The sequence below is a fragment of the Pelobates fuscus genome, chromosome 2 (genome assembly GCF_036172605.1).
Source record: "Pelobates fuscus isolate aPelFus1 chromosome 2, aPelFus1.pri, whole genome shotgun sequence".
NCBI classification, from domain to species: domain Eukaryota; kingdom Metazoa; phylum Chordata; class Amphibia; order Anura; family Pelobatidae; genus Pelobates; species Pelobates fuscus.
Window position 1 is genome coordinate 179,355,013 of NC_086318.1, and position 13,234 is coordinate 179,368,246.

Sequence of the window (13,234 nt, forward strand, 5' to 3'; positions counted from 1 at the left end):
CATGTGTAAAGTACTTTAGAGATTTGGCATATTGTAGTGCTTTATGCCTATCGGGTGTGCAGTGCACAGTTAAACCATTCAATAACGTGAACAGATATTTAGGAAGTGAGATTTTCTCATTATAATAATTCAAACTGAGGAGTGAGCTTTAGTTGCAGTGTTTTTGTCAGTCAAAAGCAAACTGGGGTTCTACAACCATAGCTTCCTAACTCAATGACAACTGTTTTAAGCTGTGTTGTTTATGTTGATTAGACCTCAGTTCCTCAGCCATTTAATCCCATCAGGACGAAGGGATAGGCAAATTATCCATTATATTATGATAGTCCTTGTACTTTACCTTCCATGAAAGCACTAAGGACATTTTCTTGCATAGTTTCTCAAGATGTACTTGTAGCAATTAACATATATAAAGAAAAACTGAAAAACAAAAATGAAGGCACTAACTTTAATAAGAAAAGAAGTAAGAGGCAGCAGTAAGTTTCACAAAGGTTTCCCAAAACCTTGTGTAAATAAGAAAAAAAACACTAGAAGTTACAAACCGGGCCAGGAAAAACAGAAATGAGTTGTAAATGTAGAAAACAATAACAATTTTAATATATATATATATATATATATATATATATATATATATATATATATATATATATATATATATATATATATATATATATGAATTCCATTGGAACAATATCAAGTAGTTTATGTTGCATTTCAACATAAAATACACACTGTTCAATTCACCTTTTAAAATTTAGTTATGTAAGAAAATGTGTCAGGCATTCACATTTTCACATTTCATAAAGCAAATATATACATGTATATTATTATGATATATGATTATACATTTTTGGGCACATCAACAGCCACAAGTAGTGACTTCAACCATGCATTATTCCTGGTACCCTAACACTGGCCCTTGTATGAAACTCTAGCTATTACATTTACCCTAACAAAAACTCTACCACTACCCTACCACTAATTATAAATAGACAAACACAAAAGATCTTGCACTTGCGGACATTACAAAATCCTTGCCCAGTGCAATGTTAAGCAGATAATCCACTACAAAGCTCTCTCTCTCTCTCTCTCTCTCTCTCTCTCTCTCTCTCTCTCTCTATATATATATATATATATATATATATATATATATATATATATATATTTATTACCCCCGTAGCCACATCCTATGGATCCCTTCGTCTAGCACTCCCCAACACTACTGCCCAACCTTTTTTGGCCCCAGGACAACTTTTTTCCATTATGCCACTCTTGCCAGGTCTTCTTTCACAGTTTCACCATCTTAGCCCAAAGTCTGCCTGATAGGCATGCACAAATTAGAGGTTTCACGCATGCCTGTTTAGGACCCCAGGCATCATACTTAGACCTTTGTTGACTCTCAGGATTATATAAAAGTCAACATAAAAAGAGGTAAGTATAGAGCTTGACAAGAAATGGCAACATTTACAAAGGACACGGAACACCGTGAATGCATTAGGACTACCCCACAGGAAAGCATTGAATCAATGCTTTCCTATGGGTTTTAGTCGATGCTAGATGTCCTCGTGCAGAGTCGCCTAATGACCAGGAAGCACCTCTAGTGGCTGTCTGGTAAACAGCCACTAGAGATGGAGTTAACCCTGCAATGTAATTATTGCAGTTCATCACTAATTGCAAAAATTACAATTACAGGGTTTCACTGACAGGGGTACTGCACCCAGACCACTTCAATGAGCTGAAGTGGTCTAGTTGCTTATGTGTATCATGCACAAAACTTGTACATAAAATGTCTACCTTTGGATATCAATTCACGTACCCTGCAGTACTTAGCATCCAACTGTATTGTAGGATGAATCAAATACTTATATATATACCCTTTTCATTTTTTTTTTACTTTAGGCTGCACTTCCTGAGTATTTGTTTTAAAGTAATCAAGTGTTATCAAAGCCTCCAGCTGCACCCTATTTCTTTTTTTTTTTGCATGGCTAAATAAGAAGTATACGAAAAAAAGCGGAAAAAAATTAAACAATACTTTAAGTGTGCAGAGTATGTATAGATTCAATATTTTCACAAGAATTGTCACCATGTCATTTCTAATTGACTGGTGCACTTTAAGGTTACATTTTGTAGTTACCATTAAAATCCAAAAGAACCTGTATTTATAAATACTGATGAGGAGTTTGATATTGATAATATGCTATCTAGTAAAGAATATTGCTAAACTTAAAGAAGAGAAAAACTGACTCTGCTAGAGTACTAACTATTTTTAATAACCAATATTAAAATATATTTAAGTAAAAATCTACAAATAAATATGTTTTTTGAATAATCTTATGCTTCCTGTAATATTAGATTGCATTTCCATAAATCACCTCAATTGATAATATTACATTTTAAAGGAACACTATAAGCATCATATCTTCTATAACTTATTGTAATGGCTAAGGTAAAAATATTTGGGTGCCAATTCCTTGGTTCCTTTTAGCACCAGGTCTGAACCCTCTGGTATGGCTGAGCAAATCCAGAAATTAACATCTGTATTAGCCTGTCCGACCTTGGATGGCATTGGTAGGATGAGTGCACTAGGTTAGAACTCTCAGTATATTTTTGTTGCCCAGAGCTGGGTGGGCCAACTTGGAAGTTTGCTTTCTTATTATCTGAATGACAACATTGGTGCCAGAATTCTGAATGCAGGAAAATCCTATTTTTTACAGAAACCAGGGATCTCACATTCCAAATACTATTTGCACCATAGTAACTACAACAAAATAGTTATACAATGTCCGTTCTCACACCACCTCTTTTTTCATTTCACTCGGGTCTCTCTTCTGCCTCTTATCATCCCTGCCCACAATTTCTTTATTCACCCCTCTTTATGTTTGTTGGTTCTATTCTTTACGCCATCGTACTGCTGCCTAAAGTTTGAGTTCCATCTATCCCACAAGCTACAACTTCTATTCAATGCTTCAGATATCCTTACATGTGAATTTACTGACAGTTCTTTATCTAAATCAACTCTATTACCATGTGGCTTTACTCCTATCTTTCCTGTCCACACTTCATGTTCCATCTGTCAGGGTACCTGTGGTCTCTACCTCCGAAAGAGGTAGAGACTTAGCTGTTCCTCCATCCAGACGGTCTGATGGCTCCCTTCCCCGCGGTCTATCCGGTCATGCTAGGCCGGCCGCGAGGGAGTGACTGCCTTTTACAGCATCTAGGCAGGAAGTAGTCATCAGGACACTCCCCCGAACAACCTGTCAGTCAATGGCTGCAGGACCAATCAGGACGCCTTGGGGGCGTGGTTACTGCTCTGAACAGGGTATTTAACAGAGCTTCTTTCATTAGCTCATTGCCCTGTCGTGGTTCTAGCTTGTTCTAGTCACTCAGTGCTTGTGTATTCTATTATCCCTTTTGGTTTTGACCCGGCTTGTTTACCTTACTCTGCTTATCTCTGTTACCCTTGATTCGGCTTGTCTCTCGCTTACCTGTCTTCTGTTACCCTCGACCTCGGCTTGTCTTTGACCATTCTATACTGTACTACTTACGTTAGTCCGGCCATTCTAAGGTCCGGTATACGTATCTGGCTACTGTTTGTACTCTGCGTGTTGGATCCCTGTCCCGATCCTGACATTACGACAGGGCCAATGGATCCTGCAAGTACAAACAGTCAGCTGGCTGCTCCTGATCCTAGGTTTGAAGCCATGGATCACAGAATGGATCAGATGGCGCTTGCGCTACAGGCTCTATTAGCTTGTGCCAATAACCCACCAGAGGAGATACATAATACCCCTGTTTCTCCTGTCGGTTCAGGTCTAGAGGTAGCCACAGTGGGTGCTTCTTCTCACATTACCCCCCCAGTACGCTATGGTGGGGCTCCTGAGAAGTGTCGTGGTTTTTTAAACCAAATTAGTATCCACTTTGAATTGCAACCTCGCTCTTATCCTACAGATAGGGCAAAAGTAGGATTTATTATCACCCTACTCATTGAGAAAGCTCTGAGATGGGCCAACCCACTATGGGAGAACGATAATCCATTAGATTATAACTATAACGCATTTGTAGCTGCTTTTTGAAGAACATTTGACCCTCCAGGTAGAAAGGTTAATGCAGCCAGATTACTGTTGCGCCTGAGACAGGAGAACTAAACACTGGTGGATTATGCACTAGAGTTCAGGTCTCTGGCGGCAGAAATCAAGTGGAATGAGCAGGCGTATATGGATGTATTTTTGAATGGCCTATCTGATGTAATCCTTGATGAGGTTGCTACCAGAGAACTCCCTGAGAATTTAGAGGATTTAATTTCGTTCATCTCTCGTATAGATGAACGTCTAAGAGAGAGACAGAACACTCGAGAGAGGAACCAGAGACCTTCTTTTAGGTTAGCTCCCGCTGTTCCAAGTCCTGACTCCACGATATCTTTGCTTACTGAACCTATGCAGATAGGGTATACCCGCCTCTCTGAGGAGGAAAGACAGCACAGGAGAAGAGAGGGTTTGTGTATGTATTGTGGAGCCAAGGGTCATTTACTCTCGAACTGTTCTAACCGCCCGGGAAACGCTCGCACCTAAGTCTCTCTAGAGGACAGGCCTTGGGTGTTTCTATTTTGTCCTCTACTCCTGATTATAAAGATCACAGGCTTCTGCTACCAGTTTCCTTAACTTGGGGGAAGGAAGTAGTAAGGGCTATGGCATTGATAGATTCCGGTGCTGCTGAGAATTTTATCGACCAAGCCTTTGCTAGTAAGAACAATTTCCCATCCCAGCTAAGGGAGACACCTTTGGCCGTTGAGGCCATAGATGGAAGACCACTACTAGACCCTGTTATCTTTCGTGAGACCATACCCATTAATTTAAATGTGGGTATCCTACATGTGGAGAATTTATCTCTTCTGCTCATTTCGTCTCCTTCCGTTCCCATAGTTCTGGGGTACCCATGGTTGAAAAAACATAACCCTATTATCGATTGGGAGTTAGGAGAGATACTCTCGTGGGGCCAGGGCTGCCAGGATCGGTGTTTGTGCAAGGTTTCTCCATTAGCTAATATTAACATACCGGAGAATCCTACTCAGTCCACAGAAAGACAAATACCAGACCTTTACCTAGACTTAAGGGCAGTGTTTGACAAGAAGAATGCCGATTCTTTGCCTCCACACAGGTCATTTGACTGTAAGATTAAGCTTCTACCCGGCACTATGCCTCCGAGGGGCCATGTATATCCTTTGTCTGTTCAGGAAAACTCGGTTCTAGAGGAGTATATTCGGGAGAATTTAGAAAAGGGATTCATCAGGAGGTCTTCTTCTCCGGCCGGGGCTGGGTTCTTTTTCATTAAGAAGGATGGCACGCTGAGACCTTGTATCGATTACCGAGGCTTGAATAAAATAACTGTCAGAAATGCCTATCCTATCCCACTGATTACCGAGTTATTTGATCGTCTTAAGGGCTCCAAAATCTTCACCAAGTTAGATCTCAGAGGGGCTTACAATTTGGTGAGAATCCAGCAAGGTCACGAGTGGATGACGGCATTCAATACCCGGTATGGCCATTACGAATACACTGTTATGCCATTTGGACTATGCAATGCTCCTGCAGTATTTCAAGATTTGATTAATGAGGTACTTAGGGAGTTTCAGCATGATTGTGTTATTGTTTACCTGGACGACATACTAATACACTCTAAGGAGATTGAGACTCACCATAGACAGGTCAGAAAGGTATTACACAAGCTGCTGCAACATGGTCTATATTGCAAATTGGAGAAGTGCAGTTTTGATCAGTCTCAGGTAGACTTTCTTGGATACGTGATTTCTGGGGAGGGTTTTAAAATGGATCCTGTAAAACTTCAATCTATTTTAGACTGGCCCTTGCCCAAAGGACTCAAGGCTATCCAAAGGTTTATTGGTTTTTCCAACTACTATAGGCGCTTCATTAAAGGATACTCCTCTATCATTGCGCCTATTACCAATATGACCAAACAAGGGGCTGATACTAAGTTCTGGTCTAAGGAAGCTCTGGGTGCTTTCAAGACTCTCAAGGAACTTTTTGCCTCGGCTCCCATTCTAGTCCATCCTGATACGACTCTGCCTTTCTTGCTCGAGGTCGATGCCTCTGAGACAGCAGTTGTGGCTGTTCTGTCTCAAAGGTTAGGGGTGGATAAACCGTTACACCCTTGTGGTTTCTTCTCTAAGAAATTTTCTGGGCCTGAGAGCAGATATGACATCGGGGAAAGGGAACTGTTAGCAGTCATTAAAGCCTTAAAGGAGTGGAGACATTTGTTGGAGGGGACCCTACACCCTATTACGATTTTGACGGACCACAAAAACTTGTCCTATATTGGGGAGGCTAAGCGCTTATCCTCTAGACAAGCTCGTTGGTCCTTATTCCTGACTCACTTCAATTATGTACTGACTTACAGACCTGGTTCTAAAAACTCTAAAGCCGATGCATTATCTCGCCAATATGAACCTTCTACTGTACCTGAACCAGTTCTTTCTTCTATAGTTCCGAAATGCAATATCATTGCTAATACGAATCTCAGGATTCATTCTCCATTACTGGCCGAGATCATTAAGTTGCAACATCTAGCACCTAAACAGACTCCTGCGGGCCGTCATTTCGTTCCTCCTGCTCTTCAACTGGAACTTTTACAGTGTTTACATAATAGCAAGATGGCGGGACATCCTGGTATTCGCAAAACTTACGCGTTGATCTCTAAGGACTTCAGGTGGCCTGCTTTACGGAGGGACATTGAGGAGTTCATCGCTGCATGTGAAGTTTGTACTAAAACCAAACAACCCCATACGCTTCCATGTGGATTCCTGCAACCCTTGGAGGTTCCAGAAAAACCATGGTCCTGTTTGGCCATGGACTTTATTGTCGATCTACCTATCTCTAAAAGACAGACTGTTATCCTCACCGTGGTTGACAGGTTTACTAAGATGGCACACTTCATTCCCCTGCCTAAACTCCCGTCTTCTCCCGAATTGGCAGAGATATTCGCTAAGGAGATTTTTCGCCTACATGGGATACCCTCTCAAATTGTATCGGACAGAGGCTCCCAATTTGTTTCCCGCTTTTGGAGGTCCTTCTGCTCTCAACTTGGTATTAAATTAAACTTTTCTTCTGCCTATCATCCTCAGTCTAACGGAGCTGCTGAACGTACCAACCAGAAAATTGAACAATATTTACGATGCTTTGTTTCTGAACACCAGGATGATTGGGTCGGTTTGATTCCTTGGGCGGAGATGGCACACAACAATCTCGTTTGCGATTCTACTCATTCAAGCCCCTTCTTCATGAATTATGGTTTTCATCCGTCTATTCTTCCTTCGGATTCCCCTTCCCAGGGGGTGCCGTCGGTTGATGTTCATGTTGCCAATTTGAGGAAGTTGTGGGATCAAACTCGACAAATCCTTGTGCACAACTCTATGTTGGTCAAGAAACACGCTGATAAACGTAGAAGGGCGGCTCCGGTCTTTGTTCCAGGTGATAGGGTATGGCTGAGCACGAGGAACATCCGTTTAAAAGTGCCCTCCATGAAGTTCGCTCCTCGTTATATTGGACCCTACAGGGTGCTGACCCGTATCAATCCAGTTGCGTATCGTTTAGCTCTTCCTAATACCTTACGCATCCCAAACTCGTTTCACGTTTCATTGCTGAAACCACTCATATGTAACAGATTTTCCTCCACAATAGCCCCTCCTCGCCCCGTTCAGGTGGAGGGTCAGGAGGAGTATGAGGTTAACTCTATTATTGATTCTCGAATCTCCCGGGGGAGAGTACAATATCTGGTTGATTGGAAGGGATATGGTCCTGAGGAGAGGAGTTGGGTACCTCAGGAGGATGTTCATGCTCCCCGTCTCCGCAGGGCGTATCACTCGCTTCCCATCTCGTCCCGGTTCATTCCGCCCGGTGGGCGTATCTGAGAGGGGGGGTACTGTCAGGGTACCTGTGGTCTCTACCTCCGAAAGAGGTAGAGACTTAGCTGTTCCTCCATCCAGACGGTCTGATGGCTCCCTTCCCCGCGGTCTATCCGGTCATGCTAGGCCGGCCGCGAGGGAGTGACTGCCTTTTACAGCATCTAGGCAGGAAGTAGTCATCAGGACACTCCCCCGGAACAACCTGTCAGTCAATGGCTGCAGGACCAATCAGGACGCCTTGGGGGCGTGGTTACTGCTCTGAACAGGGTATTTAACAGAGCTTCTTTCATTAGCTCATTGCCCTGTCGTGGTTCTAGCTTGTTCTAGTCACTCAGTGCTTGTGTATTCTATTATCCCTTTTGGTTTTGACCCGGCTTGTTTACCTTACTCTGCTTATCTCTGTTACCCTTGATTCGGCTTGTCTCTCGCTTACCTGTCTTCTGTTACCCTCGACCTCGGCTTGTCTTTGACCATTCTATACTGTACTACTTACGTTAGTCCGGCCATTCTAAGGTCCGGTATACGTATCTGGCTACTGTTTGTACTCTGCGTGTTGGATCCCTGTCCCGATCCTGACACCATCTTGATGGGCTAGTGATGTTCCTTTGTATCACATAAATGAAACCTCATATCATGTCTCACTTCAGTTTTATTATGCCTTGACTTACATAATGATGCACAACCCCGCATGCTATTTATATGGATAGTGTTAGAGGAAATGCCAAAAGAACATCATATATATATATATATATATAAACAATGATTTAGTTGTAAATAATGTATAAAAACAAATAAACTAATTAATTATTTTTTATTTAGTAAAGGAGACTGTACACTTTTATACATATGCACAAGGAGTATACTTTCTTTATATTTAATTCTCCAGCTTATCACACATTAGATAAGGTTACAAAAATGTACATTTATGTGTATAAATAGATACTTGCATGTAATATTTCAAATGTATACATACCGGTATATGTATCTTGTGATTTGAATTATTACTAAATGTACTCTTTCAAGAATTTCTTGGAAGTAGTTTCAATCTTCCAAAAGGGAATTAGTGTACTTAAAACCAAGTTCATTGTGAAACAAATTATAATATTTTACAGTTTTTATTTATATAGTTTGAAGTTTTCATTTAGTTATTTCAGAAAAGAGACGCTATGTGCCTAAGATGCTGTATTACAAAATTATACAATACATTGCTTAGCTGTAACTCTAACTGGCCAGTATTTTAAAGTATTTATATATGATATAATTATATTTATATACATGTTTTATGTTTTAAATCATGTTCTATTATATTGTTGAAATTGTTACTTATGTTGATTTCAATAAGTGCCTGTCTATTTGTGTTCAATCATTTTTATTAAATCCCTCTTCATAAAATGCTATACATTGTGTATATGCTTTCTCATTCTACTATTATTGTATTTCTTTCTTTTGTTTTTCCTCATCAATCAATCTCAGGCAGTACAGAAAACTGGAAAGATCTAGCAACCAAAAACAGAACAGGAAATTCACTGTTTCTGAAGTAGAAAGGTAGGAGAGATTTTAACCCACGCAGCAGATAACGGCATATTAAATCATTCTTAAACAGCAATGCGATGAGTTAATTTACTAGTTGGAAACTCCATGTTTTTGTGGCACCACTTCTTTTTTATGCTAAAATACTATTTGCTTGCTGGTATGCTGTGGCACTCAAAGTGAATGTACATGCTGAGCATAAAATTACAAGTCCAGCATTTCATAATCTCCGTATAAGAAAAATACATAATAAAATACTAAATAATAATGTTACTAAAATACATACAAAAATAATAATATAAAACATCCTACCAAAAAATACATAAAAAAACAGGAGCTGTCCAGTGATTGGCCCATTGTCTTTCTTTACCACAAGAGCAGTAAGGTTCACCTTGGCCCTATGACATTAATTAAACCTATTAAGGATTAACCCTTTATATATCCATTACAACCATGTTTAAAGGCCCAAGATTATAGTTGCGTCCCACATTATGACTCTACCTACTCTCCTCACACTAATTAATAGTGGAGAGAGCCCAAATATATAAAAAAAAAAACATAAAAAAAAAAAACATAAATAAAACCTCTGTAAATATAAACTGATTCTTACCTGTCTGTCTGTGTCAATTATATATCTTATTTCTTTAGTTTTCTTTCTTTAAGTAAAAATGTCCCACAAATATTATGTAATAAAACTAAGTAACTTGTTAAAATAAAAAAAAAAATCACAATTAACAAACAAAAATGGCAAAAAAAACAACATCTAAAAATTCCCTCTTCACTCACCGGCCCCACTTCTTAGAGTACAGATTGAGTAATCAAGATGGGAAAGGCCATTTTAAAATCATTCATCTCCTTGATTTCACAGTAATTTTGAAGCATAATTTTAGCTAATTGCACAGCTTAGTAAATTGCTGTGTATTTTTGGAAAAAAAGTTTAGTTGAAAACCACTGACACCATAACATCATTTTATTTTCAGTTTGTATTCTCTTGGTTAGAAAATTATCCTATAGTCCTAGAAAATTGTCCTATAGTTAAAAGGATCTGGTTACAGTGCTTGCTGTGTTTTTACCATCTACACTACAATTTATTTACAGAGCTGATCATTTATGTTATATTACCAGATTAATGGTGATACATGGGTTCCACTTTTTGAGCTTAAAGGGAAAGCCTCACAAACTCGTTACATTTAATATATGCTCCTTTAGAATGTGAATAATTAAAATGTATGAGTAATGTGGAAGTATTCATTTGTGCTGTTATATTTCGTCATATTAGTATTGGATAGTTTTTTTTTCTTTTCATTTTTGTTTCATTTATTTCATTGCGTGTACGGCAACAATTTGGTATCGAATACACATGGAATTGTACTTAAACAAGATAATGAAACCAATGGGAGTATTTAAAGAGACACTATAGTCACTAGAACAACTACTGCTTATTGTGTTTGTTCTAGTGAGTATATTCAGTCTCTTTAGGCTTCTGGCAGTACACACTATCTTTTGAGAGAAAAGGCAGTGTTTACATTACAACCTAGGGATGGCCGCACCTCAGAGGGCTACTGTATGTGCTTGCTGGGGCAGTGCTGCAGAATGTGCAGCACTGACATTCAGCGTCTCCACCCTCTGCATGGAGACACTGAACTTTCCTCATAGAGATGCATTGAATAAATCCATCTTTATAAGGAAATGTTGAATGACCAGGGCTATGTATGCCTTGTTCTTGTTCTGTCCCTAACTTGCCTCTTTGACAATCTCCACCAATCCAATGCTTTTCTATGAGAAAACATTGTGATTAGCTGAGATCACCACTTCTGATGATGTCAGCCAAGGAGGCAGATCAGGGACAGAGCGAGCAGCAGCAGACTGAAAAAAGGTTTTAATATATTTAGGGGGCCAAATATAGTAGCCCCAGAGGGGTTAGATGGTATTTCTAACGCCATAGGATTAGGCATACATGTTTGTGTTCCTGACCCCATAGTGTTTGATTAAATCAACTGCTGATATGTACTTTATGGGATTTCAAATTTTATGTAAAACAAAGCAAAAAAGACAGGCAGAAGGACATAGGTGTCATATGAACAGAAAGAAAAACAGATGCATGCTGTGTATGTAGAGAGATCATGTAATGAATGATAGACCTTCCTCTCTCTTTTACTACCTATAATGTCATTGCTTTAAAGCATATCACTTTTTAAAGTATATCCAGATCATCTCAGTTTACACCTTTTGTACAAGCAGCTACCCTCTCATGCAGTACTTGCTTTTCTGATATTAATCTGCTGAATCACACACTTACTTATAGCAAACCCAGTGAAAAATGAACTGATTTTCTTCCTTGAACCATCTTTATTGACTTCTCTTTCGTTCCTTTATTTCCTGCCTTCCCAGCATCATCTCATCCTCAGCTGATACTCACCAGCTATTTTGATTAATTATTACTCATCTTTTACAACTGCACATATTCTACTACCTTCACCTGTTATTTTAGATGTTTAGTAGTGTTGGATATGCTGTATTTAATACCCCACTATCCCACTATACCACTACAAAAATGGTATTGAAAAAAATAGCAAGAACAGTCAATCCAGTAGAGAGCATGCAGAGTAAATAGACTAATTCCAAAACAGTAAAAACATTGGCAAATGAGAAGGGGGGAGAGGGGGAATAACAAAAGGCAAATTAGTGATTCACCATGTGGCCTTGACATTCAGTAAAGCACACCTGAGGAGAAAAAAACTGCATGACTGGGAATCCATATTGGGACAGTGCCTTGGTATAATGACTACTGGAAAGTATGTGTTATGAACAAAAAAACGAGCTAAGCAATGGTATTATACAATGAAAATTTTGTGGGTGTGAGAAGTTGGTGGCAAAAAAAGAAACATAATGGTAAAAAATAACAGAGCAAATTCAAACACTACAGCTGGTATAAAATAGGAAATAGGATAAAAAGCATCTCAAAAACTACAAAATATGGAATGTTACGTGCAATAAAGCAAAGGACAAACATAACACAAGGTGAAATTCTAAACGTAAAAAATATCCTTGAACAATCAGCAATACAGACAAACAAACAAACCAAATTATATTTAGCGAAACATTTCCTAAATATGCTGAGTGGTATAATGCATGGCTATCTAGGTTTTAAACAAGCTACTATCTGCAGTTGCAGTTGTTTTAGGTCCAGGGAAGGTTGCTTTCCAAATACAATTAAATAGGCACGTATTTTTGTGAATATTAAATATAGTCTTTCAGTAAATTTAGTGCATTGAGACTTTTACTAACTTTGGCATTTCTTGACTAAAAAGCATAGAAACAAACTGAAAATACTTGACTACAGCATGATTTCAGAACTGAATATAAATGAGAACTCTGAAGACATTATGGTTTTATAAATTAATTTAGTCAGAATACAGAACTTAGATTAGAGAATTCTCTTTCAGCAATGAAAAACATCTTGTTTTGCCATATTGGCTATATCCTTACCCACTCTGTTATACACAGTGACGTCAAATTGTATACAAAAGGGAATATAATACATTCTATGGAAATTATAATATTCAAGACTCAATAACGTCTATGGAATGCCGGTTGTACATGAAAATATGGAAGAGATTCATACCATACAAATGACACAGTGTATGAAAGATGGTATGTAAATAGGTTCATGACAAATGGTAAGGAATGCAAGACGTACATATCCAGATGAAAACAGTGCAAAATGTACAGACCAAGAAATAAGGAACAGAGGAAGTGTGTCTCATGATCTGCAGAATGTCATATATTACA

The 13,234-nt window shown here is 38.9% G+C and overlaps 1 protein-coding gene across 2 annotated transcripts in view; it reads left to right on the forward strand.

Moving 5' to 3' along the window:
• The window catches only part of RIMS1 (regulating synaptic membrane exocytosis 1), a 453,058-nt gene that overhangs the window by 278,073 nt on the left and 161,751 nt on the right, over positions 1-13,234 (forward strand). For both annotated transcript variants that reach the window (XM_063442984.1, XM_063442985.1), the window contains one exon: positions 9,386-9,457. In XM_063442984.1, coding sequence (XP_063299054.1) covers positions 9,386-9,457 — 72 coding nt within the window. The remainder of the gene's footprint in view (positions 1-9,385; positions 9,458-13,234) is intronic.